At 45.1% G+C, this 25,050-nt stretch overlaps 1 protein-coding gene across 1 annotated transcript in view; it reads left to right on the top strand.

Annotated features, from left to right (window-relative positions):
- Positions 1-25,050, top strand: part of znf618 (zinc finger protein 618) — a 108,519-nt gene that overhangs the window by 37,753 nt on the left and 45,716 nt on the right. The window contains exons 4-5 of the mRNA XM_084325484.1: positions 8,736-8,813; positions 9,267-9,311. Coding sequence (XP_084181610.1) covers positions 8,736-8,813; positions 9,267-9,311 — 123 coding nt within the window. The remainder of the gene's footprint in view (positions 1-8,735; positions 8,814-9,266; positions 9,312-25,050) is intronic.

Raw genomic sequence — 25,050 nt, 5'->3', positions numbered from 1 at the left:
GTTAGTAGAGGGTGCTGCTGCCACACCACAGTTAGATCAGACGGCAGGCACACCCCAGCTAGTAGAGGGTGCTGCTGCCACACCGCAGTTAGATCAGACTCTGAGAACAGAGTCAGACCCGACTGACACCCCCCAGCGGCCTGAAGAGAAGAAGAGACACCAGGTGGCAGTCTCGGGTAGTAAAGACATAACTACCGCCAACCAAGATGAGTATGATGAGCAAGATGAGTCTGAAGAAGAAGAGGAGAGTGACTCAGCTGAAAACGACTCGCAACCTGGAGAGGATATCAATCCCCCAGACAGAGTGGAGCTACGCGGCAGGCAGGACTTCAATCACTTCCAACCGGGAGAGTTCTTCCTAGACACTCGCAGAACTAGTAGGCCCCCCAGCAGAGCACAAAGCAGAGGGAGCGTTACAAGCCAAACAGAATTCATGTTCCAATGCATGCAACAACAACGCCAAGATGCGCTCGACAGAGAGAGAAGAGCCGCGGAAGCACTGGAGCGGGAGCGCGATAGAGCGGCAGCCCAGGCCTTGGAGTACACCCGGCTCGCTACCGCCCAACTGCAATCGGCCTCTGCCTCCAGGCAATCATCAAGAGCATCCACTAGGAATAACTCACCCCAGCGCCGCCAGCCTGAAAGGGAGGAGCACCCGGCTACGTATCCCCGACCCCGAAGAAGGGACAAGGCCGACTCCGAAGACCTGGAAAGGCGACTGGCTCGTCTGCAGGAGGAATATACGGCACCAAGAGAGGCGCCACCCCGCTCTCAATGTGAGCGGCTACCCGCCACACACAAAGCAACCTCCAGATCCCATCAACATTGGCCCGTAACTGCACCGGCCCCTAGGTACGACCCGCTCCCACAGCGCCCACCAGGGAGCGCCATCCCATTCTTCAAAGACAATTCTAGAAGTCAGTACCATGACATGAGGATGTGTCTGGAGTTCCTCCTGGGCGCCGCCAACCACAGCGAGCAACAGAAGTTCATCGAGCTGTCTATGCACTGTAGGCTGCCTGCGGCCAAGCTCATATGCACTGCCAACGCATACTCCCCCACCCCCTATACTTCGTCTATCCAGGCCCTGGACGAGCGCTGGGGACGCCCGTGGGACCACATAGTGGAGGAGATCCACGAGCTGGGAGAAATGGCAGACATAAAGGACGACCACGCCCTGGACGCATACTCCTTGAAGGTACAGGCTCTGGTGAGCCTCCTGACGTTCCAAGGAGCCGCCGGCCGCACTGAGCTCTATGCAGGCTCCAACGTAGAACGCTTCGTCAGGAAGCTTCCAAAGGAAAGGGAAGAGAGGTTCCGACGGGAACACGAGCGTCTCCACCCCCAACAGCCACTGTCTACCCTGATGGAGCTCTCAGAGTTCCTGAAGTCGGAGATGAGGCACATCCGCCTCCCCAAGCGGGAAGAGCCGAGAGGCAGTGGACGAGACAAGTCCGACCGAACGGGGCGGCCAGTTAGGGTGCTGACCACCGTACATGAAACCACATCAAAGGAGCACCAAGGGCCCCCGAAAGGCCAACGAGGCTTCTCCTCCCAGAAGAAAGGAGAGAAGAAGACTCCGCCGCCATGCCAGTGCTGCACAGAGGTCCACTGGCTAGACAACTGTCCCGTGTTCAAGGAGAAGACTACAGAGGAAAAGAAACAGTGGATAATAGAGAATAAGCGGTGCTGGAAGTGCGCCCGTGAGCACAGAGCAAAGGACTGCACCCTCAAGGGACCCTGCAGACAGAGCGGGTGCGGGAAGATCCACCTCACGGCCCTCCACGACCTCAACAATAGAGACGACAAGGCTAAGCCTTATGTGGCGGAAGTCCGTGATGAGCCCTCTAGAGAGCTACGCAACTACTACGTGGGCCCCGTGAGAGGCAGCACTCCCCGCGTGCTGTTGAAGATTGTGCCGGTGGTCCTGCGGAACCGCGACAAGACTCTGGAGACCTACGCGGTTATTGACGATGGCTCGGAGCGCACGCTGCTGATGCGTGAGGCTGCCATCGCCCTTGGACTCGTGGGCGACGCAGAGGAGCTGGATCTCCTCACCATCCAACCAGGGCGCACCACTATTCGAGGAGAAAGTGTGGCCCTCACCCTCACACCGGCCGGACGGCCGAAGGAAGTCTTCAAAGTGAGCCGCGTATTCACAGCTGCCGGGTTGTGCCTCTCCAGTTACGGCTACCCGATGGAGTCCCTCATGAAGAGGTACCCACATCTCCGTAATCTGGGGATCAACGCTGCAATGGAGGTGAAGCCCACCCTCCTGCTCGGCTCCGATAATGTGAACCTCACTTTACCCAAGCACATCATCCCGGGTCCACCCGGATGTCCCGTCGCCCTGGAGACTCCGCTAGGCTGGACCCTGCAGGGCCCCATCAGTCTAAGAAATCTGAACGCCCGTCAGACCCACTGCCTCTTCATTGGAGCGGGGCACGAAGACGAGGCATTGCTGGAGAATGTTCAGAGGTTATGGCAGCTGGACATTGCTCCATACAAAAACGAGAAGATACACACTCGCTCCAAAGAAGATAAGGCGGCGATGGATCTTCTCCAAGCCAAGACCAAGCGTGTCTGCGTGCGCGGTGTCCTCAGATACGCCACACCGCTCTTGAGAAGAGAGCCCATGCCGACCTTCAAGGTTCCCCCAGGAGTAGCGAAGCCGTGTCTGCTTAGCACTGAAAGAAGACTCAGCAGAGACCCCGAGACGGCTGCCGCCTACGCCACAGAAATGAGCAAGCTCATAGAGTCTGGACTCGTCAGGAGGCTGAAGCCTGAGGAGGCGGAAAGGAGTACCGAGTCATGGTACCTTCCACACCATAACGTTAAGCACAACGGAAAGAACAGAGTGGTCTTTAATTGCAGCTTTCAAGTGCGCCAGCAGAACCTCAACCGCTATCTCCTGCCCGGTCCGACTCTGACCCCTCCTCTCCTCGGAGTCATGGTGCGCTTCCGACGACAGAAGACCGCCATCAGTGGCGACATCAAACGCATGTTCCATCAGGTGTGTTTGCTCGACGAAGATAAGCCACTCATGAGGTTCTTGTGGAGAGAAAGCCCAGACGACCCGGAACCGTCCATCTATCAGTGGGAGGTGCTGCCCTTCGGGACGACCTGCAGCCCGTGTTGCGCCACCTACGCCCTGCAGCTTCATGTCGACGACGGCGCCGCACCCCCCGGAGTCTCCGATGCTGTCCACCACAGTTTCTATGTGGACAACTGCCTCCACAGCGTGGAGACCGCGGAAGAGGCCTACAAGCTGGTGCATGACATACGCACCTTCCTGGCCACCGCTGGCTTTGAGGTCCGCCAGTGGGCCACCAACAACCCTGAGGTCGTCCGAGACCTCCCAGACGAAGCGAAGGCTGACAGCAGCGAGACCTGGCTCTCCCAGTCAAGTGAGGACGCCCAGGAAATGACTCTGGGTCTCCTCTGGCGTTTCAAGTCTGACACCCTGTGTTACCGGCAAAAGAAAATCGAAACTCGCCATTACGTAACCAGGAGGTCGATCTACAGTACTCTGGCGAGTCAATATGACCCGTTGGGTTACATCAACCCCTACACGACTCGTGCCAAGGCTCTGGTCAGCGAGCTGTGGACTGAGGCGAAGGGATGGGATGACCCCCTACCAGAGACACTCGGGGCGAAGTGGAAGAAGTGGGAAGAAGAGCTCCCCACCCTCCAACAGATCGAGTTTCCCAGGAGCTACTTTCCCTCGAGCGTCAGTCTGACCGGCAGCCAGCTCTCCCTTCATGTATTCTGTGACGCGTCTGAGAAGGCATATGGTGCAGTAGCGTACCTGCGCGCGGTGGAGCCCGACGACACAGTCCACGTCTCCTTCATTCTTGCACGCTCAAGAGTTGCACCCAAGAAGCAGCAATCCATTCCCCGGCTGGAGCTCTGCGCAGCTCTAAGTGGAGCCCAGTTGGGAAAGATGCTGAAGGAAGAGCTGCACCTCCCCCTTCACGCGGTGTCGATGTGGTCTGACTCCACAACAGTCATCCAGTGGATCCAGTCGACTTCGTGCAGATATAAAGTATTCGTAGGAACAAGGGTGACAGAGATCCAAGAGCTTGTGGGGATCAGCTGCTGGCGATACGTTTCGACAGATGTTAACCCGGCGGACGTGATCACCAGAGGTGCGACCCTCGAGGAATTGGCACGTCCCAACCTCTACCACCGTGGACCCGACTACCTACGCAAGCCAGAAGAAGACTGGCCTTCTCCTCCGAACTTGGAGAACGCAGAGGTGGAGGTGGAACTTAAGAAGTCCATCTTCTGCGGCCTCACTGGACTCCAAGACCCTTCAAATACTGACGGTCCCAAGGTTGAGGATTGCCAGACCCTAGAAGAGCTCCAAGTACGTACCTTCCACCACCGGAACCCCGGTCCCGGAGACCCGACCCCTCTCAGCGCCGACGACTACGCCGCAGCTGAGATCATGTTGCTGCAGAGGGTGCAGCGGGAGGTCTTCCAGATCGAGATGGCGTGCTTGGGACGGAAGATGGAGCTACCAAGAGACAGCAAGCTGAGGCTACTGGCCCCCGAACTGGACGAGAAAGACCTCATACGTGTCGGAGGCCGCCTACGACGGGCTCAGGGCCTCACTGAGGACAGCAAACACCCCATCCTACTCCCCTCGAAGCATCCGGTGACTAACTTGGTGATTCGTCACTATGACACCAAATTGTATCACCCTGGAGCGGAGCGGCTCTTCGCGGAGCTCAGGAGAAGGTTCTGGATACTTCGCGGCCGGGAGGCTGTGCGGCGTTACCAACGGTCATGCACAGACTGCCAGAAGCTCAGAGCCCAACCCATCATGCCACGAATGGCTGACCTCCCATCCTGCCGCCTCCGTCTCCAAGAAGCGCCCTTCCACAACACGGGCATGGACTGCTTCGGGCCCTTCACCATCAAGGCGGAGATCGGGAGAGCAACTGCTAAGAGATGGGGAATCATCTTCAAGTGCCTCACCACGAGAGCCGTCCATCTCGAGGTGCTGGCTGAAATGACAACAGACAGCTTCCTCCAGTCATTCCGTCGATTTACTGGAAGGAGAGGGCGACCCCATACCTTATGGTCTGATCACGGGACGAATTTCAAGGGAGGAGAAGCTGAACTCATCAAGAGTTACCACCAGATGAGTGAGGAGTTGAGGGACGAGCTGGCCTCCCAACAGGTCACCTTCTCCTACAACCCTCCAAATGCACCCCACTTCGGTGGAACGTGGGAGAGAGAGGTCAAGTCAGTAAAGGCTGCTCTAGCAGCCGCGCTCAGAGGACAGGTTCCGAAGGCAGAGGTCTTCAACACCGTGCTGGTGGAGATTGAAGCCATTCTGAATTCCAAGCCACTGGGGTACGTCAGTAGCGACGCGGCCGATCTCGACCCCATAACACCCAACAGCCTTTTGATGGGGCGGCGAGACGCGGCCCTTCCCTTTGCGGTCTACGCCTCCACCGAGATCATCGGCAGAAGACAATGGAGGTATAGTCAGGCTTTAGCCGACCAATTCTGGAAGAGGTTCACCACCGAATATCTCCCATCGCTGCAAGGCCGCCGCAAGTGGATCACTGAAAGAGGCAACCTAGAACCAGGAACCCCAGTCATGATCGTGGATCAGGCGCTTCCCCGAGCCCGCTGGCTCACCGGAGGGGTGAAGAGTGTGGTAAAAGGGCAAGACGGAAGAGTCCGCTCTGCTATCGTGGAGGTCGGAGGAAGAACATACCACAGACCAGTGGCTCGACTGATCCGACTACCCCCGTACTCTGACTCTGACCAGCCTGAGTGACTACTAGACATTCAGCAGACCTCAGTACTGATTAGCGCCGCAAATCAGGGGGCGGCTGTGCTGAAGGGTCTGCAATTAGGTAAAATTAGACCTAAAATAATCCCCCTTTAAGTTAATATGTGGGAGTTAAGTTATTATTTACCACATAATGTTACAATGTCTGCCTATTGATTGCATCTCAGGTTATATGACGGTGCTGCCATCTAGTGGGCCAGAGGTGGTTTAGTGTTCCCTCGTATCTGCGTCACTTCCTCTCTATGAGCTTGTGACATTGAACTTGACCGGACACGGAAGAGAGCGGACGTACACACGGCGTTGCTCTCGTTAACGTTATAAGTTTGACGGTGACCAAGTATGTAAAGTGGCTTACCAAGCGGACATTATACCACCAAGAGAGAGTGAGTTTTAGTACCCAGCTAATTTGATGTTTAGTAAACGTCTGGGATTAGCATATTACAGCAGACTATAGTATTCCCCATCTATCGTTACCAGTTAGCCGAAGCTAGCTGGCTCGGCGCTAATACCTAAAGTAGCTTCGGCTCATGCTTCGATAGCTGCTCTATACTGGACATATCAGTCGATATATAACACAGACCAGAGAACATTTAGATAAGGTCTGTGTCGCTGTAAAGGGACACAACTAGTCTTAAGAAGTAGCCATAGCAGTAACCTGTGGTACAGAGGGGACCAGCGTGTCTGCAGCAGCTGTCGGCGTGCGCCGTGCAGCACCACGGAGCGGAGCGAGACACTCGGACCACCACAGCGGAGCATCTGGTCTGCAGGAGCAGACTGGAGGCGCCTATTGGACCGGGCAGCGTCTTCCCGCCCTCATCAACACGCAGCGGTCTACTACTACTCCTCATCACCTCCATCTCTCTCATCCTGCAGAGGGAATTGTTCCTCTGTCACAGTGGTAACCGCGGCAACGTTTGGCCAGAACACTTTATTAGAACTATTTGGGCGCCCATCTAAATTTAGTAATAGTATTTAATTAGGCTTTGTGTAATGTGATAACAATATTTTGTATGTATCTTTTTTCCCCTTTTTGCTTATATAAAAGCATTATGTTTCAAACAGTTTCCTCGCTCTTTCTAGTTTAGGTGACTCCATTTTAAGTTATTCACTCAGTTGTGTATTTGGTACAATTAGTTTAAGAGTTAAGGCATCCTACCACACCCCCTAAGGTGATAATTATATACAGTCCTCTAAGCTCCCGCACAGTGTCCATCGTGTCCCTGACATAATCCGGCACAACACATGCAGGGACGCGTTCCAATGTGATCGGGGTGAACCGCTAGGCTTGCCTGTACCAAAATTCTGCGCCCGGAGGGGTTTAGATGTAACACACGGTGTGAAATAAGGTTTCAAAGGGTGGGCGATACTGCCACCTAGCAGGATGCGGCCGGTATTGCGCTTTTGGGATTTCAGAATGATTTACCATGGTAACACAGAGGTCTGTGAAGATATAATGAATAAAAAAAATTTATAAAAGAAAAAACGACCAAAACCCGAGAAATCTCCGGTCTGGCACTCAACGCATGGCGAGTTAACCCGAGAAATCTTGGGTCTAGCAGTCAATGTGCTAACAATTGTGTGTATTGAGCCGTACAGATTCTGCGATCTGTTAATACAAATTTCAATCAAACAAGGGCATGTTTACACGCCTCCAGGGCACTCTATTTGTTTTCTATGTTATCCCCGTGCTTGTGGTGTGCGTCCTTGTGCACGTTCTGGAGGAATGAATACATTTACTGTGCTCTATAGCCCCAATTTCATCACCAATGGGCACAAACTCTACTGGATACTTTTTCTTATCTGCAAAAGCAGACATTTTCCCAAATTTTCCCCAAGCATTTTTTTCTCTTGTTTGTTTAGGAGTTAGAATGATGGTTTCTCATGATTCTAAAGAAAATACAATCTTAGGATGTCATAACATTGAATTATCTAAGATGTTTGAAAGCAAATGTTATGGACAGTCATGTTTTCAGTTAATATGTCTAGAATTGGCAGGGGCAATGGGGGGGGGGGTGGATGTCTCATTATATAGGTACACTGATATGACATCTTTCGGGCAATTAAATTTAATGACATCATAGGATTACACATTCCTTGATCTTCAGAACTCAATCTTACGAGACGTAAAAACAACGGGGGAAAAGCTTGGGAACTTTTAGGAAAACATCTGCTATTGCAGAAAAACAAGCTAAAAGTATTGACCTTGCTAATACACAGATAGGTCTGTGGTTCTCACAAAGAGAGAGAGAGAGAGAGAGAGGATAGTGAATTGAAGGGGAATAGGCCTTAAAGGCCTTGCATGGAATGTTTGTGTAGTTATCTTTCTTCCAACATGGCTGCCTGTAACCATTAGTAACCACTTTCAAAAGAAAATGCCTAAATTATGTGCAGTGCTAGTGAGTAGGTAAAACACTGGAAACGTACTCTTCCTTAGTGACTTGTTTATAAGATCCAGTAATAAGACACCAATTTATACATTTTGTGTTGATGCATTTCTCAAATATCAACACATAGCAATTGTTTTTTTTGTTGCACAATGCAACATTTGTCTCTTCCAACATGGAGGAAAAATGGGGATTCTAAACATTCCATGCAAGTTTGAGTTTGTTAATTTCCTCTTGGTACACACTTAACATTTCAGAGTTCAGTTTCTTTAAAAAGGAAACTATATTAAAATAAAAAATGAAGCATATGAGAAGAAACGTAATAATGCTAAGATGCTTAAGTTATTGGTAGGTAGTCGTGGTTGCTGTGGCCGGGAGTGGCTCACCTCACATTCAAGAGGACAAGCTGGTACCAATGTCCCGAGTTCCTCTCATAGCGTCGTTAAATGGTGCGGCAGGCCGTTTAACAGCCACATTAACGCTCTCCTTGGTCATCCTTCTGCTTTGCTCCAGCAACACTCTGCTGCTTTCTCACGCAGGGTCCTACGTCTGCGGGGTCTGTGGGAAGAAGTACAAGTACTACAACTGCTTTCAGACACACGTCCGCGCGCACAGAGGTAAGAGACACCGCGCTCCGTCGGACGATGTGTGCTAAGTTCTTTGTGAAATGGTACAATTGACTCTTGAGTTCACCCTCCATATTTATATAACGGTCTTCTCATGGTTTTGAGTTGTGGAATATATGGGCCTAAAACAAGTATGCTCCCTTTTTGTGGACAAATCATGTGAGTCACATTTTTTTTGCCCGCTGAAATTTGATTTGTAGCACGCTGCTGTGTTTTGTGCTAATTTCGGAGTCGCAGTCACTCACTAATAATATATGTGGTAATCCCCCCCCCACACTTTTTTGAATGCCTCGACCTCATCATCTTCAATTTGATAGATGTCATGTTTTGACTCCGAATGCTCCAGAGAAGCCGCTTGTTCCAAGCCTTGGCAACGGTCTTATCACAGATTTATTTTTGATTGCATCTCTTTTTCCTTCCCTCTCTCTCTCTCTCTCGCTGCAGAATCAGAGGGCATGGTTACAGATGGGACACCCCAGCCTCCCAACAGTGAGTATGCCCCCAATACACGTACACAGGCATGCCAGGACAAGCTGCTAATTTCTGAGTTGGCTCATTAGATTAGAATCCTTTTATTTTATCTTATTTTTTTTATTGTATTGCCGGACCCGGAGGGCCGATCTACAATAGTGAATGTCCCTGACTGACTGGCTGGCTGGCTGGCTGGTTGAGTGACTCCCCATTGTTGAAACACACATGAGGGTTGCGGCGTCGTGTTTTATTTGATTTTATATCCCAAGATGTACTTATTTCATGTACAGTAGCAGTAATGGCTTACATTTAAAATACATTTATAAAACAAACAAAAAAAACAAAAAAAATTAGTACATGGCATATGGGTATATACCTAAGCATTTCTTTCCTTTTTTTTCTCAAGAGTATGACCTGTTCATTCCATTGTTACTCAGTGTTTACAGTAAAACGTGTCAGAACACTTGTAAAACTCATGTTTAGCCCTCACATCTTCACAATTCTAGTATCAAGACCTCTGTTTATTTGAGAGGTGAAAATGCACCCTGCGTTATTTATACATCTTTTTGCCTTTTGAGGTGCCATTATTTTCATGTGTCTGAAATCAAAACGAGTCCTTGAGAATTGCTATGCTAGCAGTGTGGTGTATCAACTGGATTATGTGATCAGATTACACATTTAAAGGTATCCAATGGAGTTTTGTGTATTGCATGTCCTTCCAGCACATGCACATTGAGCGCAGGAGCACCCCACAAGCACGGGGGAGACAGAGAACACGAAAAGAGTGCACTGTGAACATGCCCATGTACCTTCAAAATGATTGGTCTATGTCAGTGGTACTCAGACTTGGCCCATTTATGAGCCGCTTTGACATCAGGCTACTAACAGGCGACTTACAAGCTATGAAAATGCATGATCATCAGTAGGCTACTGAAATTCTTTACTATTACCATGGCAACTATTGTTTTTCTTACATGGCAAAATCACAAGCAGTGTATAATTATTGTCATTAACAGTTTGCCCTGGCAATTAAATTGGCTTACGTGTCCCTCTAGTAACCTAGGCTACAGACAGCCCATCAGCACAAAGTCCATTTATATCATAAAATCTAAAACAACTGTAGTGAAGTCCATAACCATAGAAATAGCATAATGTGTTCGGCTACATAGCCTGATCACCACCAAGTCCATAACTGCAGCTTAGATTCTCTTCCCTAGTTGAAAGAACAGGAGGGAGAGGTAGAGAGAGGGGAGGCACGCACACACGCACACTGAGGGAAAGAGAGAGTGAGAGGAGGGGTGGGAGAGATGGAGAGAGATATGCATACAAAGGAGGAGGGAGGGAGAGAACTTCAGGTTTAATGTACAAAAGTATATCAGTCTGTAAACGGTTTTAACATTGGGTGTTTTCACAAAGCAGACAAATGCAACTCATCTATGAATGTCCTGAAGAAGATGTTGGTTAGGGTAGACGAGGGCCCTATAAAATCTGTTTTTATCTTTTCCTGTTTTCGGATATGAATTTTCCTGTTTTTGTATTTCTCGGTTTTAATTTTCCTGTTCGGATTTCTCTGATTTAATATTTTTTCCCTTTGGATTTAACCAAAGAAAACAATACAAATGTATGTTTCTAAATGTAATAACAGTAATAATAATAATAATAATAATAGATCAAATTTATATAGCGCCTTTCATAGAACCCAAGGTCGCTTCACAATCAGAAAAAATTATTAAAATAAAAAACTCTGCAAACAGTGCACCAGTGCAGTTCAATGTTCAGTGCCAGTTCAGTTATGATTTACTTTTTTTCCCCTGTTCAGATCAATGCAGTTCAACTGCCAGTGCAGTGCATAACTAAATCATTATTAAATTGTTAAATAATAATTTGTTTAAAAGAAATCTGAAAACTGTAACATTTAATTTCTTTCAAAGAGATGTCCAGAGATGGTTTCATGCTTCTCCCCAGCACACACACACACACACGCATATAGCAGACTTAATGATTTTAGAATATTTCAGCTAATGAAGTTAAATCAACTATCCAGTTTGTTTTATAGTGTAATGTTTGGCTACTTGAGAGAGAGAGAGACACACGCACACACACACACACACACACGCGCACACACACGCACACGCGCACGCACGCACGCACGTGATCTCCAGCCGGTCACAAACTTCCCCTAATTGTGAATCACTTAAAGACACAACTTTTGACACTGCATGATATTCTGACTTCCAGCAAGTGACACATGGGACAATGAGTAACATTCTTCCTATGTCTTCCACATCTTTAGCAGCCAATGGTGATCGGTGGGCCTTGTTCCATAAGGCTGAGCATTTGGCTATTGCACTGTAGCACTTTGCACGTTGGCCCTGTGTCAAAGTTTTCACAAGATCCTCGGAGGCTATCAGATTAATTGTATGTGATGCACATCTCTGGTGGGGGGCAGATAGAGATCTGTCTCTTCAGCAAGAATAGCATCGACATCCTGGAATTCACCTTGGTCATCTGCCTCATCGTGGTCATCCCTTTCGGTTGAAAACTCTTTGAAAGCTTTTACAAAATTGCTACCATTATCCGTGACCGTAGCTTGGACTTTATTTTCAAGCCACGTCAATCTCGTTTATCTCAGTAGCTGCCTCTACTATACAATTTCTTCCTCTCTGGGAATTATCTTCACAATACAAGGTTGGGTGAGAGAGTCATCTGATTTACATCCCTTACACCTAGCCTCCTGACCAGCCATTTGTCTGACAATGGAAGGCTGGTGGAGTACCTGTCTGTCTTTTGTGCCGGTAGAAATAGCCCAATTGGAAATGTGCAGGCTGAGATCACCGCCATTGTGTGGCTCTCAGGGGGTCAGAAGTAGAGGTATGGATTGAAGCGGCAGGTATTGCAGGGTGATAAGAATACATTTGCTGTATAGGATGTAGTAGGCCTACAGTCTGAGTGACGGCCTCAATAATTCACTCAAAGAGGCAATGGTGCGAGAGTAATGTACTGTACATAATAAATACAGAGGAAGTGTTGCAATATGAATAAAATAATATATGATATGTATATAAATAATCTAAATAAAATACCGGCGTCAAATGATTTTCCATCGTCATTATCATGGTCTACCGAGCTGTCCGTCATTGCCTGAAGGCCGGATTTAAGTCAACTTAACGTGCCAACCAAAGCTGGGACAACAGCAAAGCCTACCCAAAAGTTTAGATTTGTATTTAGGCTGTGTATTTTTACAATCACCTTGATTCTCATATCAATAGTTATAAACATAGAACATAAAGTTCGGAAATGTGTGTTTGATAGATTATTTCTCTGTTGTAACAATGCTTCTTGGCAATACATTTTATACCGTTGGAAAGCCTGTTTATTTACCTTTTTTAAATGGTGCCCCACTTGTAAGGGACATGCATTTGTGGGATGAGCAGCACAGCTGAGTATGTGGGTTGTGCCCATGAAAAATTTGCCAAATCTTATTCAAATAGCTTATTCTGCTGTTGCTATTGACTCTTGTTTAGTGGATTGGATTATTGAAGTATTATCAGTAACAAGGAAGAAACGAGACATATTGGCAATATTACAATTTATTCATTTAACAAACGGTCAGTAGCGTGTGGAAGAACCATACACAGCCACAACAGCCTGGCACCTCCTCATGCTGGACACCAGCGTGGTCACACACTGCTGTCGGATGGCATTCCACTCCTCAACCAGGATTTGTCGCAACTCAGCCAACGTGGTTGTGTTGGTCACCCTAGCACGAACAGCACGCCCAAGCTGATCCCGCAAGTGTTCAATTGGGTTGAGGTCTCCATTCGCTCTACTCCCAAATTCTGGAGGTAGTCTCTGAAAAACCCCGCTCTGTGGGGGCGAGCGTTGTCATCTCGGAGGATGGAGTTCCGTCCCAGACTGGAGATATGGGATGGCCACTGGTAGGGGGTAGGTGCGTAAAAGTGACCATAGCTCGGTGTAGGAAAGTCCGATCGAAGTCCATATCTGAGGAGGTGCCAGGCTGTTGTGGCTGTGTATGATTCTTCCACACGCTACTGAGGCTTCTGACTGTTTGTTAAATTGTAAAATGGCCAATATGTCGTGTTTCTTCCTTGTTACTGATAGACCTCAATCATCCAATCCACCAAACAACACCAAACAAGAGTCTAGCAACTGCAGAATAAGCTGTTTGAATAGTACGATTTGGCACATTCTTCATGGGTGTAAACCCACATACTCAGCTGTGTTGCTCATCCCACAAATGCATGTTACTTACAAATGGGGCACCGATTTAAAAGGGAAATAAACAGGCTTTCCAACGGTATAAAATGTATTGCCAAGAAGCATTGTTACAACGGAGAAATAATCTACCAAACACACATTTCTGAACTTTTTGTTCTATGTTTATGTACGCCACACACACAGGCAGGCCTGCCTGTAACCCCCGCTGTCTCCCTCAGTTTTCAAGTAGTGCAAATCTACTCTAGTGTCTAAAGTGAGTGTTAAGGTGAGTGTTTGTTAAAGTGAGTGTGTGCATGTGGATGTGTGTGCAATGAGTGTAGATGGATGGGTTGATGTTACATAGAGTACATAGAGTCATTGAGCATCCTGATAGCTTGGGGATAGAAGCTCCTTCTGAGTTTTTCTGTATTGGCCATGAGACTCTGGTAGCACTTGCCTGACCACAGCAGTGCAAAGAGGCAGTTGTTTGGGTGACTAGAGTCTTTTGGCTATTCTCTTAGCCTTGGCCCTGTAATGCTTGGTGTAAATGTCCTGGAGAGTGGGAAGCCCACCTCCAATTGTGCGTTTGGCTGATTGGGCCACTCTCTGCAATCTGCTGTGGTCGTGTGCGGTGCTATTCCCCAACCAGGAGGTGATGTTACCAGTCAGGATGCTCTCTATTGTGCATGAGTAGAATTCTTAAGGATCCATGCCAAGTCCTCGGATATACTTGATACTGTTCACTCTCTCGACCGGTGCCCCGTAGATGCTGAGGGGGCTGTAGCCCCCGACCTCCTAAAATCCACAATCATCTTTAGTTTAGCTGACGTTCAGGGAGAGGCTGTTCTCCCGGCACCACGGTGCCAGGTTCTCTACCTCTCAGGTAGGCCCTCTCGTCGTTGGCAGAGATCACAGCTGTGTCGTCAGCAACTTGATGATTGTGTTGCTGTTGGGCTTTGCCACACAGTTGTGCGTGTAAAGCGAGTATAGGAGGGTGCTCACTGCTCAGAACACAGCCCTGTGGGGCACCCGTGTTGAGAGTGATTGATGAGGAGGTGCAGTTACCTGCTCTCACCACTTGGGGCCACAGGTTGGCATTTGAATCTTAACCGGTTCAGCGCCAGAGGTCGCTATGGGCATATGGCCGTTGTGTGCCAGCGCTTTGTTCAATGGGGATAAATGCCGGTGTTTGCAGTGCTAAAACTATATTAAATATTATAGCTATGGATCTAATAACATAGTCGATTGTCAGTGAGTTTCTTCCGGTCAACATGCAAAAAACAGATCCTTTTTTCATCCATACATTTCCGTTTTATACCGTGGTGAATATGAGTATAGTTTCAGAGTGATTCTGTGTAGTCGCAAGAATCCTGGAATCATTGCCAAACAGCGTTTTACTGCATTTCATTATAAATCGTGCCATTTCTCGCCTGGATCAATAATCAATCTGAAATCAACACTAGATTATCGCTATTATGTTTCATCATGCATGCACGAAAGGGTGGGGGGGGGAGGTCATTTGTCTATGCTTCGATCGCCACCATCGGAATATGCTACACAGTACATTACAGACACACGCTCCGATCGCGGGGAAAGAATTATCGGATCAACGCAAGATTGATAACATATAGTCCTTACCTTGTACTGCAAAAAGAATAATCCAATTATTTGATCGCCATTTCAAATACTGATCACGGTCGTGTTTCCAACGTTATCCAGCATTGCACATGAACGTTGATGCATCGTTATAAGCGCTTGTCTTGCCGGAGTATTTAGACCCTGCACGCACGCCGCAGCTCGGCCCAGAAAACAAACCACATTGTTTCAAATGGAGTGCAATTCTCCACTTGCACAATCTCATAGTAGCCATTTCCGGCTGACTTCCGGTTGCCAATGGCACTTCCTGTCCCATCCACATCCATTGGTTTTAGCTACTTTTCTCCCCTTATTTAAACAACTTTGTCGTCACAGAGAGGCAATGAAACGTTTGTATTATTATAGTATAGAATGTATTTAATAAGCAAACGTTTGTCAGCAGGGTTTTTGGGCTGTATTTCATGTAAAAACGTTTACTGTTAGTTTCCTTGCTCAGCCAGCATTAGCTAACAGAAGCTAGTGGTTAAACAGGCCGGATTAGCTTTGAGCTAACTATCTTTCCCGACCCATGTATTCATTCCATTCTAAACATAACGTTAGTTTACAAAACATGACCCGTCTATATAACGTTGAGGAACAAATTATATAGACGGGTAATGTTTTGAACAACTAACGTTACGTTTAGAATGGAATGCATCGGCAAAGATCCGTTAGCTCAAAGCTATTCCGGCCAGTTTATCAACTTCCTGTCATTTAGAAATATGATTTATAGTGAAAATCATTACCAAAACGTCCGGAAAAACCTAACGGGAGCATTATAGACGGTCATACAAATGTACAAATGCTATAAGGTGGCAAGAAATGCACTATAAACAATACTTTGCGGCGTCGTTTCTTGCGCTAGCCTCTTGTTAGCCAGCATTAGCCTTAATAGCTTTGAGCTAAGGATCTTTGCCGATGCATAAAGTATTGTTTATAGTGCATTTCTTGCCACCTTATAGCATTTGTACATTTGTATGACCGTCTATAATGCTCCCGTGAGGTTTTTCCTGACGTTTTGGTAATGATTTTCACTATAAAATCATATTTCTAAATGACAGGAAGTTGATAAACTGGCCGGAATAGCTTTGAGCTAACTATCTTTCCCGACCCATGTATTCATTCCATTCTAAACATAACGTTAGTTTACAAAACATGACCTGTCTATATAACGTTGAGGAACAAATTATATAGACGGGTAATGTTTTGAACAACTAACGTTACGTTTAGAATGGAATGAATACATGGGTCGGGAAAGATAGTTAGCTCAAAGCTATTCCGGCCAGTTTATCAACTTCCTGTCATTTAGAAATATGATTTATAGTGAAAATCATTACCAAAACGTCCGGAAAAACCTCACGGGAGCATTATAGACGGTCATACAAATGTACAAATGCTATAAGGTGGCAAGAAATGCACTATAAACAATACTTTATGCATCGGCAAAGATCCTTAGCTCAAAGCTATTAAGGCTAATGCTGGCTAACAAGAGGCTAGCGCAAGAAACGACGCCGCAAAGTATTGTTTATAGTGCATTTCTTGCCACCTTATAGCATTTGTACATTTGTATGACCGTCTATAATGCTCCCGTTAGGTTTTTCCGGACGTTTTGGTAATGATTTTCACTATAAATCATATTTCTAAATGACAGGAAGTTGATAAACTGGCCGGAATAGCTTTGAGCTAACGGATCTTTGCCGATGCATTCCATTCTAAACGTAACGTTAGTTGTTCAAAACATTACCCGTCTATATAATTTGTTCCTCAACGTTATATAGACGGGTCATGTTTTGTAAACTAACGTTATGTTTAGAATGGAATGAATACATGGGTCGGGAAAGATAGTTAGCTCAAAGCTAATCCGGCCTGTTTAACCACTAGCTTCTGTTAGCTAATGCTGGCTGAGCAAGGAAACTAACAGTAAACGTTTTTACATGAAATACAGCCCAAAAACCCTGCTGACAAACGTTTGCTTATTAAATACATTCTATACTATAATAATACAAACGTTTCATTGCCTCTCTGTGACGACAAAGTTGTTTAAATAAGGGGAGAAAAGTAGCTAAAACCAATGGATGTGGATGGGACAGGAAGTGCCATTGGCAACCGGAAGTCAGCCGGAAATGGCTACTATGAGATTGTGCAAGTGGAGAATAGCGGCCGCAAGGCGTTAGGCGGCGGTATTGGCCATTTGCGATCTCAGACCCATTCCCAATGATAACATCAGGCTGGATGGATGAATTATGAATGGATATAGCTAATAAAAGAAATAACGATTTAAAACCTGACTTTTCTCGGGTTTGGCGCTCAAGCGATGGCGAGTTAACCCGACTTATCTCGGGTCTGGCGTCCAATGTGTTAATTAATTGGTTCGAACCTCTACTTTTTTGGCACTTTCTACTTGTAATTTTTCGTTTTTTATTAATTTTACACAAAAAATATATATCAGAATGTGATGTATATCAGAATATCACAGTACTATGTTGTGTTTACAATTATTTTAAAGTCACGAAAGTCAATCAGCGCCTTCAAATATGATGCCAGGGCGATTCATTTAGCGCGCCAAGCAGAGTCAGTATGTTAGGGAGTCGGGACTGACGTGATGACGACAATGATGAACACAATGAATGAAATGAAAATAAATGCAGCATCAAATGTTTAAAAAAATAGAAACTGCTATATATCCATGGAATATTACAATACTATCCAAATGTGCACTGGATAAAATCTTTACGTTCACACTAATAAAACGAATTGTCTATTGGCTGAGCACGTGACATGCCCGGATTCAATGTCAACCAGGAATTAACTAGTTGTTGTTGTTGTTGTTGTTGTTGTTGTTGTTGTTGTTGTTGTTGTTGTTGTCGTCGTCGTTGCAAATTGATAATAATCACAAGATACATCCAGTGCTGGATTTAACTAAATGAATTTATGGAAACACATTCATGGAAAGTTCAAGCCCGGACCACAAAGCTTCTGAAAGGGTTAGCGCGACACACAACGGCTCTTCCAATTAGTTCTACCGGCAGCAAAAAAAGTGAGTCTCTGCCTTTGCGTTATGATATTATGATATGAAAATGTAATTGTAGTGCTGTCAGACCTGGATACGGGTTGTCTTTTCCCTTTATTTTCTTCTCGGAGTGCTTCGTTTACATGTTCAAATCTTCTGGGAGACGATGCCCCCCACACACCCACCACTGGAAACTACTTTTTTTTTCACCAATAGACTGCCAAAGTTTGAATCCTAAAAACAGGCTTCGGGGACAGCTCTAATACGGTACCATTCACCAACACAAACACACGCCAACCCACCCCTCCTCTCTCTCTTCCCTCCTACTTCATCACTCTTATGTCCCTCTCACATTCACCAACTCTTTTCCACAACAAATTTAACCGAAGCACTAATTTTGGTTCCTGCCACCAACTTCGAAGCCAGTTCCCTTTTTCGTGGCGATCTATTCTTTTATTTTGTATCTACTTTTTCTCCCATCCCAATTTAGTCGTTATGCCAATTCCCCCCCTCCCCTTCCTGGTCGTTGCGCGCATTTTCCCCCCACTTGCCGGTCTAGGGAGGGTTGAAGACTATCACATCCTCCGATACATGCGGAATCAGCCAGCCGCTTCTTTTTTCACCTGACAGCGAGGACTCTGACTGGGGGAGCGTACCGCATGGGAGGCTCACACTACTTCCCCCAGTTCCCTCCCTTGCTGAGCAGGCGCCCCGACCGACCTGTAGGAGTCGCTGTTTACAACGACCAGGATACATACCCCGCCGGCTTCCCACCCACTATGGACGACCGACCAAGCCGGAGGTACCGCTGACAGCTGGATTCGATACCAGTGTCTCTGCAGTGGTAGGCAGACGCTTAGTCCCGCTGCGCTACCCAGCCGCCCGTGGCGATCTATTCTGTTGTAGACTACCGGTAGTTTGGTTTAATTCCAGTCCTCCTTGAGACACGTCTCCCGGTTGAAAAGTGAAATAAAGATTGTCGCTACAAGGTAACGTTAAGTTGCCAATTAATCTTCGATGGCACTATCGGGCCAATTAGGCACCAACAGGACAGATTGTGGGAGCTTGAGTGGCCGTGAAATGGGAACAATGGCCAATTGACCTCATTTTGCTGCCGTGACGTTGTTACCTTTTCTTCAAGCTATCAATAGTCAACCTTCAACAAAAGAAACGCAGCTCTTTTGTTGACGCAGTGTGCTTCACAGAGGGCTTCTTCCTAGAAAGGCGGCACAGTTACATGATGTGGCGTGAAAGGCTGGATTGGATTGTTAGTAGCCATTACCAGCTGTATTTCAAAGCTGCTCAGTTTCAGTGATGTTGGACAAGGGGGTAAACATATTGCATATTGTAATATTATGATATATTGTGTAGGGATTGGAATCGCCAGAGGCCACACAATACGATATCATGATACTTGAGTATTGTATTGTATTGTAGAGTAGAGTTCATGTATTTCGTTCATATTGTTTATGGACAATGAGATGGGATTGGAACTTTGTACAAGCCCTTTGGGCTTCGTTCCCTCCTAGCACTGTTTTTTAAATAATGTGCAAAATAAATAAACTAAACTAATAATATTGTAATATTGTGATATATTGCAATTTATATAAAAATTTCAACTGTAAATGATCTCCCCAATGGAAAACTTTGTCTGTATCTAATAAGATAATGTGTTCACCATATACATTGATATAATATTGGCTAAATATTGCAATATATTTATATTACATTTATATCATGTAATAATGTGACCACAATGAGGTTGAGATAAAAAAAATCTGAATTATTTGGTACATTGCAAAATTTTATTTATTTGATTATGGCAAAATTCTGGAAAGTAGTTAACTCAAACAAAAACATAAAGTAGATAACTGATCAGAATGACATTAGTATTGCCTTTAACAGGCACTTCATCGAGGCTGGTCATGTATTTGATATAAACTATACAGGGCCCCCTCGTGTTGATGCTGTTACTGATTTTTCATGGCCCGTGGTCTTGTCATTTCTCCTTTCAGCCCTTTTCACGTATTGATGTACGTGGTACCTTGATGTACTTGGTGCCTTGCAATCTATTGATCCTAAGTGCTCTATTGAAGAGGACAATTTAGATATTTCTTTTGTAAAACTGGCTGCCCCAGTTATTTCTAAAAGGTTAACGTACATTTTAATCTGTCCATTGCCACAGGGTGTTTTCCTCTAGTTTACAAATCTGCCAGGGTGATTCCCCTGCACAAAGGAGGGGATCATTTGGACAACTATCGTCCTATTTCCAGGCTACCTTGCGTGGCAAAAGTTCTTGAGACCTTGGTAAATAATCATGTTTTTTCTCTCAAATCACTCAATACTAAGTCCACATCAATCTGAATTCAGAGCCAATCACAGCAAATTATGACATCATTTTGGCTTTAGATAATATAAAGCACTGTGCTGTTCTCTTTATATAAAAAGCCTTTGATACAGATGATCATCACCTGCTCTTAAAAAGTGTATCTAGTATTGGCTTGGATAGTGGCGCATGTGATTGTGTTTAGGGATTATCTTCTCTAGACGTCATTGTGCAAAATCGGGTCATGCTCAGCTCAATCTAAATTATTGTCCATAACTAAAGGTGTGCTGCAAGGTTCAATGCTGGGTCCTGTCCTTTTTACTAATTATATTAATGATATTGTTTCTCTTTTGAATGGCTGTCATGCTCATTTGTATGTGGACGATACTATTGTGTACTGTATCGTTGACACTGTTCAGTTGGCCACTGAGAACTTGAACATAGAAATGTTGATTATGAGGAAGTACATAACTACAGTAGGGCTGACCCTATGTGTCTAATCTGCCCGTCGCTTATCAATGACTTGTTTGCAGTCAACATTGTCGAAACAGATTGTTTTTTAATCACTTCATTTCCGTTTTATAGCATTTTGAAAAGCCCTCGTTTTCAAGGAAAATATAAAGATTCTGTGATAATCGGCATTTACTGGAATATTCTGGCATACACAAAAACGTTGTCATTTTTCGGCCTATTTATGAATAGTTTTCAAATAAACGCTAGATTATCGATAGTATATGTGTACTTATGCACGCTATAGAAGCGGGCTGAAATATCGATTCTCTCATTTCCTGATCAGCGATCACAGCCACACACACACACATATGGGACACGTTGATATATCTGTGAAAAAAGCTCTGATTATCCTAAGACTGGTAAAATATATTCCTTACCTCAGATCCAATGTTATCCAAAATGATTATTCCAATTCCTGATCGCCATTCCAAATATCGATCGCGTTTATTGATTCAGCGTTGGGTACTGTAAATACATAATACACGCGTTTTCCGGGCCGGCGATCACAATGGATTCTTCAGTTGGCTTGACGGAAATGTAAAATGAGGAAACTGGCCCGCCCCCCCCGCCCCCATCAGTCTAAAGTAATGGTGTGCAGTTACACAGGGAGAGACGATAGGGGGCGGTATCTTCCCAATTGAGCTCAGAGAGAGTCTGCAACACAAACCTGAGGCTCGATTGATGAAATATGAATTCAAATCGCCAATAAAAAAAAAATACGACAAACAAACGCTATATAGCGTTGGCGGCACTCAACGGTCGGCATGAACTAACGACAACGCGTGGCTGGCACTCAAAGTGTTAAGCACCCCCACAGCCCAAATGGAATGATATTATTATTATTATATACCTTTTTTTTTTTTTATAGTCTACTAATAGTCGAATATCTGTATATTTTGGCGACTACAAATCGACTATACAAATCCTTAGTTGGTGACAGCCCTAAACTACAGTAAACGGTTCTAACATTGAGAGAGTGCCTGAGTATGAATATCTTGGCTTGTGGCTTGATTAGACATTTTCATTTAAGTTCCATGTGGATATTTGTGGTTCCAAGCTGCGACAGAAAATTGGCTTCCTGTACAGAAATAGATCCAGTTTTCCTGTGATTAGTAGAAAGAGGATTGTTGAAGCTGTTTTCTTATACATTTTGAACTATGGTGCTGTGATTTATAGGCATGCTGCGGCTTCAACTCTTAAACCATTGGACTCAGTCTATCATTCTGCACTCTGCTGTATTAATTGTGACAGATATGTGTCCTTTATGAAAAGGTTGGATGGCCTTCTCTGATTGAAAGGCATAACTTTAAAAATGTTTTATCATTTGTAAATTTTTTAAGCCCTTATTGGTAAACTTCCCCCTTACATCACAACAATGGAATCTTGGAACCTATTCTACATGTTCAAATGACTGGTTGGTTCTTAGGGTTCCTTGAGTTTCTCTGAAATAGGAAACACTGCTTTTTCCTTTTTGATTCTTCCAACACCTGGAATGTCCTCCAACTGACTCTGAAGCTGTTCTTTTGCTGCATTTAAAAGTGTGATCTTCGACCACTGTGTCGATTTGTCTTGGTTAGGGATGTCCCGATCCGATCACGTGATCGGGATCGGGGCCGATCACGTGATTTTCCGAAGATCTGGATCGGCAAAAATAAAAAATCTGGAATTTATTATTATTATTATTATTTTATTTTTTTTATTCAACAAACATGACCATGTTCACGTCTTAAACTCATACTGAGGCCTTAGTTTTGGTTTTAAATTGCATATCATCATTCATTTATTTATTGTCACACAGAGCAGAAGAATTTTGCCAAAACAAACCAATAGTATCCAGCTGCAGAATGGCAGACCAGCCACACTCTCAGACCCAAATTAAAATATATATATATATATATATATATATATATTTTTTTTTTATCCCAATTTCTCACATTACATTCACCCTGAATGTTGACGTTATCCAGGTGAAAAGTTAACTTCATTCAAGCGAGGCATTGCAATCCTTGACATAAATCATTTGATGTATAATTAAATCAAAGGAAATGCGTTTGGGTCTGAGAGTGTGGCTGGTCTGCCGTTCTGCAGCTGGATACTATTGGAAACTACTGGAAACTAAGGCCTGAGTTTAAGACGTGAACATGGTCATGTTTGTTAAAAAAAAAAAAAAAAAAAATGTTAGGATCGGGAAATATCGGTATCGGTAGATACTCAAAATCACATGATCGGGATCGGATCGGGAGCAAAAAAACGTGATCGGGACATCCCTAGTCTTGGTAGCTTTCACGGAATTGAGATATTAACATAGAATTCTGAATTATCGCGGAATGGCGTGGAATTTGCTTAAATTATACATAAATCAGTTTTCATATAAATCAATCTTCATTACAACTTTAAAACGGTGATGCGGCACGGTCTATGGAGACGCATAAAGGACAGCTACCAAATCCATTCTGAAACAACGGAACACAGTGCACGCTCCTCAAGTCAGACTGACTCGCGTGTAACAAGAGTCTCTCTCTCTCAAGTAGCCAAACATTACACTATAAAAACGAACTCATTAAGTCTGCTATAAGCCATTCTCCCTTTCTGTGTGTTTGTGTGTGTGCCCGTCCCATCTCTGGTCTTTGGAAAGACCAGATGAGGTCAGAGGAGTTTGATAGTATTTACTGAGGATGACCAGATAATGTTGATATTTAAACTTTAAAAGATATTATACAGAGAGAAGCTTCAGCAAGTACAAAATGCTGCTGACTGACAAAAGAGAATCCCTCACTGAGGAAAACACAAAGTGCCTAACCATCATGTATCACAATGGTCATGTCAGCCAGAGCTGGGGAGAAGCATGAACCTTTTAAAGGACATCTCTTTGAAATGAATTACATTTGACAGTTTTTCGGATTTCTTTTAAACAAATGTATTTTGTATTATTTAACTACATACATAATAATGAATTATTATTTAGTTATTGCACTGCGCTGGCAGTTGAATTGCATGCATTGAACTGAACTGAAAAAAATTTATAATCATAACTGAACTGGCACTGAACATTGAACTGCACTGGAACTGTTTGCAGATGTACTGTTATTAAAGTTAATTAAAACTTTAGATAGAAAAAAATATTAAATCTGAGAAATCCAAAAACAGGAAAACTTAAAAACCGAGAAATCCGAAAACAGGAAAATTCATATCCGAAAACAGGAAAAGCTAAAACGGATTTAATAGGGCCGTACCATTGTGCTCTTGTCATGCTCCGGTTTGGATTTATTTCCACCCTGTTTCATACCCAAGTCGAGAGGAATCCCCACCTGAGCGTGACATAAGCACAAAATGGCCGCCATGTGAATATTTACATTTACATTTACATTTAGTCATTTAGCTGACGCTTTTATCCAAAGCGACTTACAAGTTCTGTACGACAAGCCATCAGGAAGGGCACAACTCTATCAGCTGAGCAACAATGTTCATCAAAGTGTTGAGTGCTACAGTGTAGGTTAGTTTATTAGGACAAGTGCATGACAGTACGGTTAGTTAGGGTTAGATTTTTTTTTTTTTTTTTTTTTTTTTTTAATTCAGATAATGGTTGAAGAAGTGCGTCTTTAGTCGACGGCGAAAGATTGGACGTGATTCGGCTGTCCTAACTGGGGTGGGTAGTTCATTCCACCATTGTGGGGCAAGGACTGAGAATAGGCGACTTCTCTTTGATGACCCTCCCGGAGCTTGGATAGGAGTAGGTCTGAGGCGGCCAGAAGATGCAGAGCGTAGGGGTCTTGAGGGTGTGTAGTTAGAGACCATTGACCGGAGGTAGGCGGGAGCGGTTCCCTTTGCCGCACGGTATGCTAGGTCGAGGGCCTTGAAGCGGATTCGTGCAGCAATGGGGAGCCAGTGCAGGTCCCTAAGAAGTGGGGTGACATGGGCCGACTTCGGTAGGTTTGAGATCAGGCGGGCCGCTGCGTTCTGAATGAGTTGAAGAGGCTTAGTGGCAGTGGCCGGGAGGCCAGCGAGCAGTGCATTGCAGTAGTCGAGGCGGGAGATGACTGTTGATTGGACGAGGA

This window comes from Notolepis coatsorum (assembly GCF_963971535.1).
Source record: "Notolepis coatsorum genome assembly, chromosome: 11".
Taxonomy (NCBI): domain Eukaryota; kingdom Metazoa; phylum Chordata; class Actinopteri; order Aulopiformes; family Paralepididae; genus Notolepis; species Notolepis coatsorum.
Note: the sequence above shows the minus strand (reverse complement) of the source record. Positions and strands in the feature narration are given on the sequence as shown.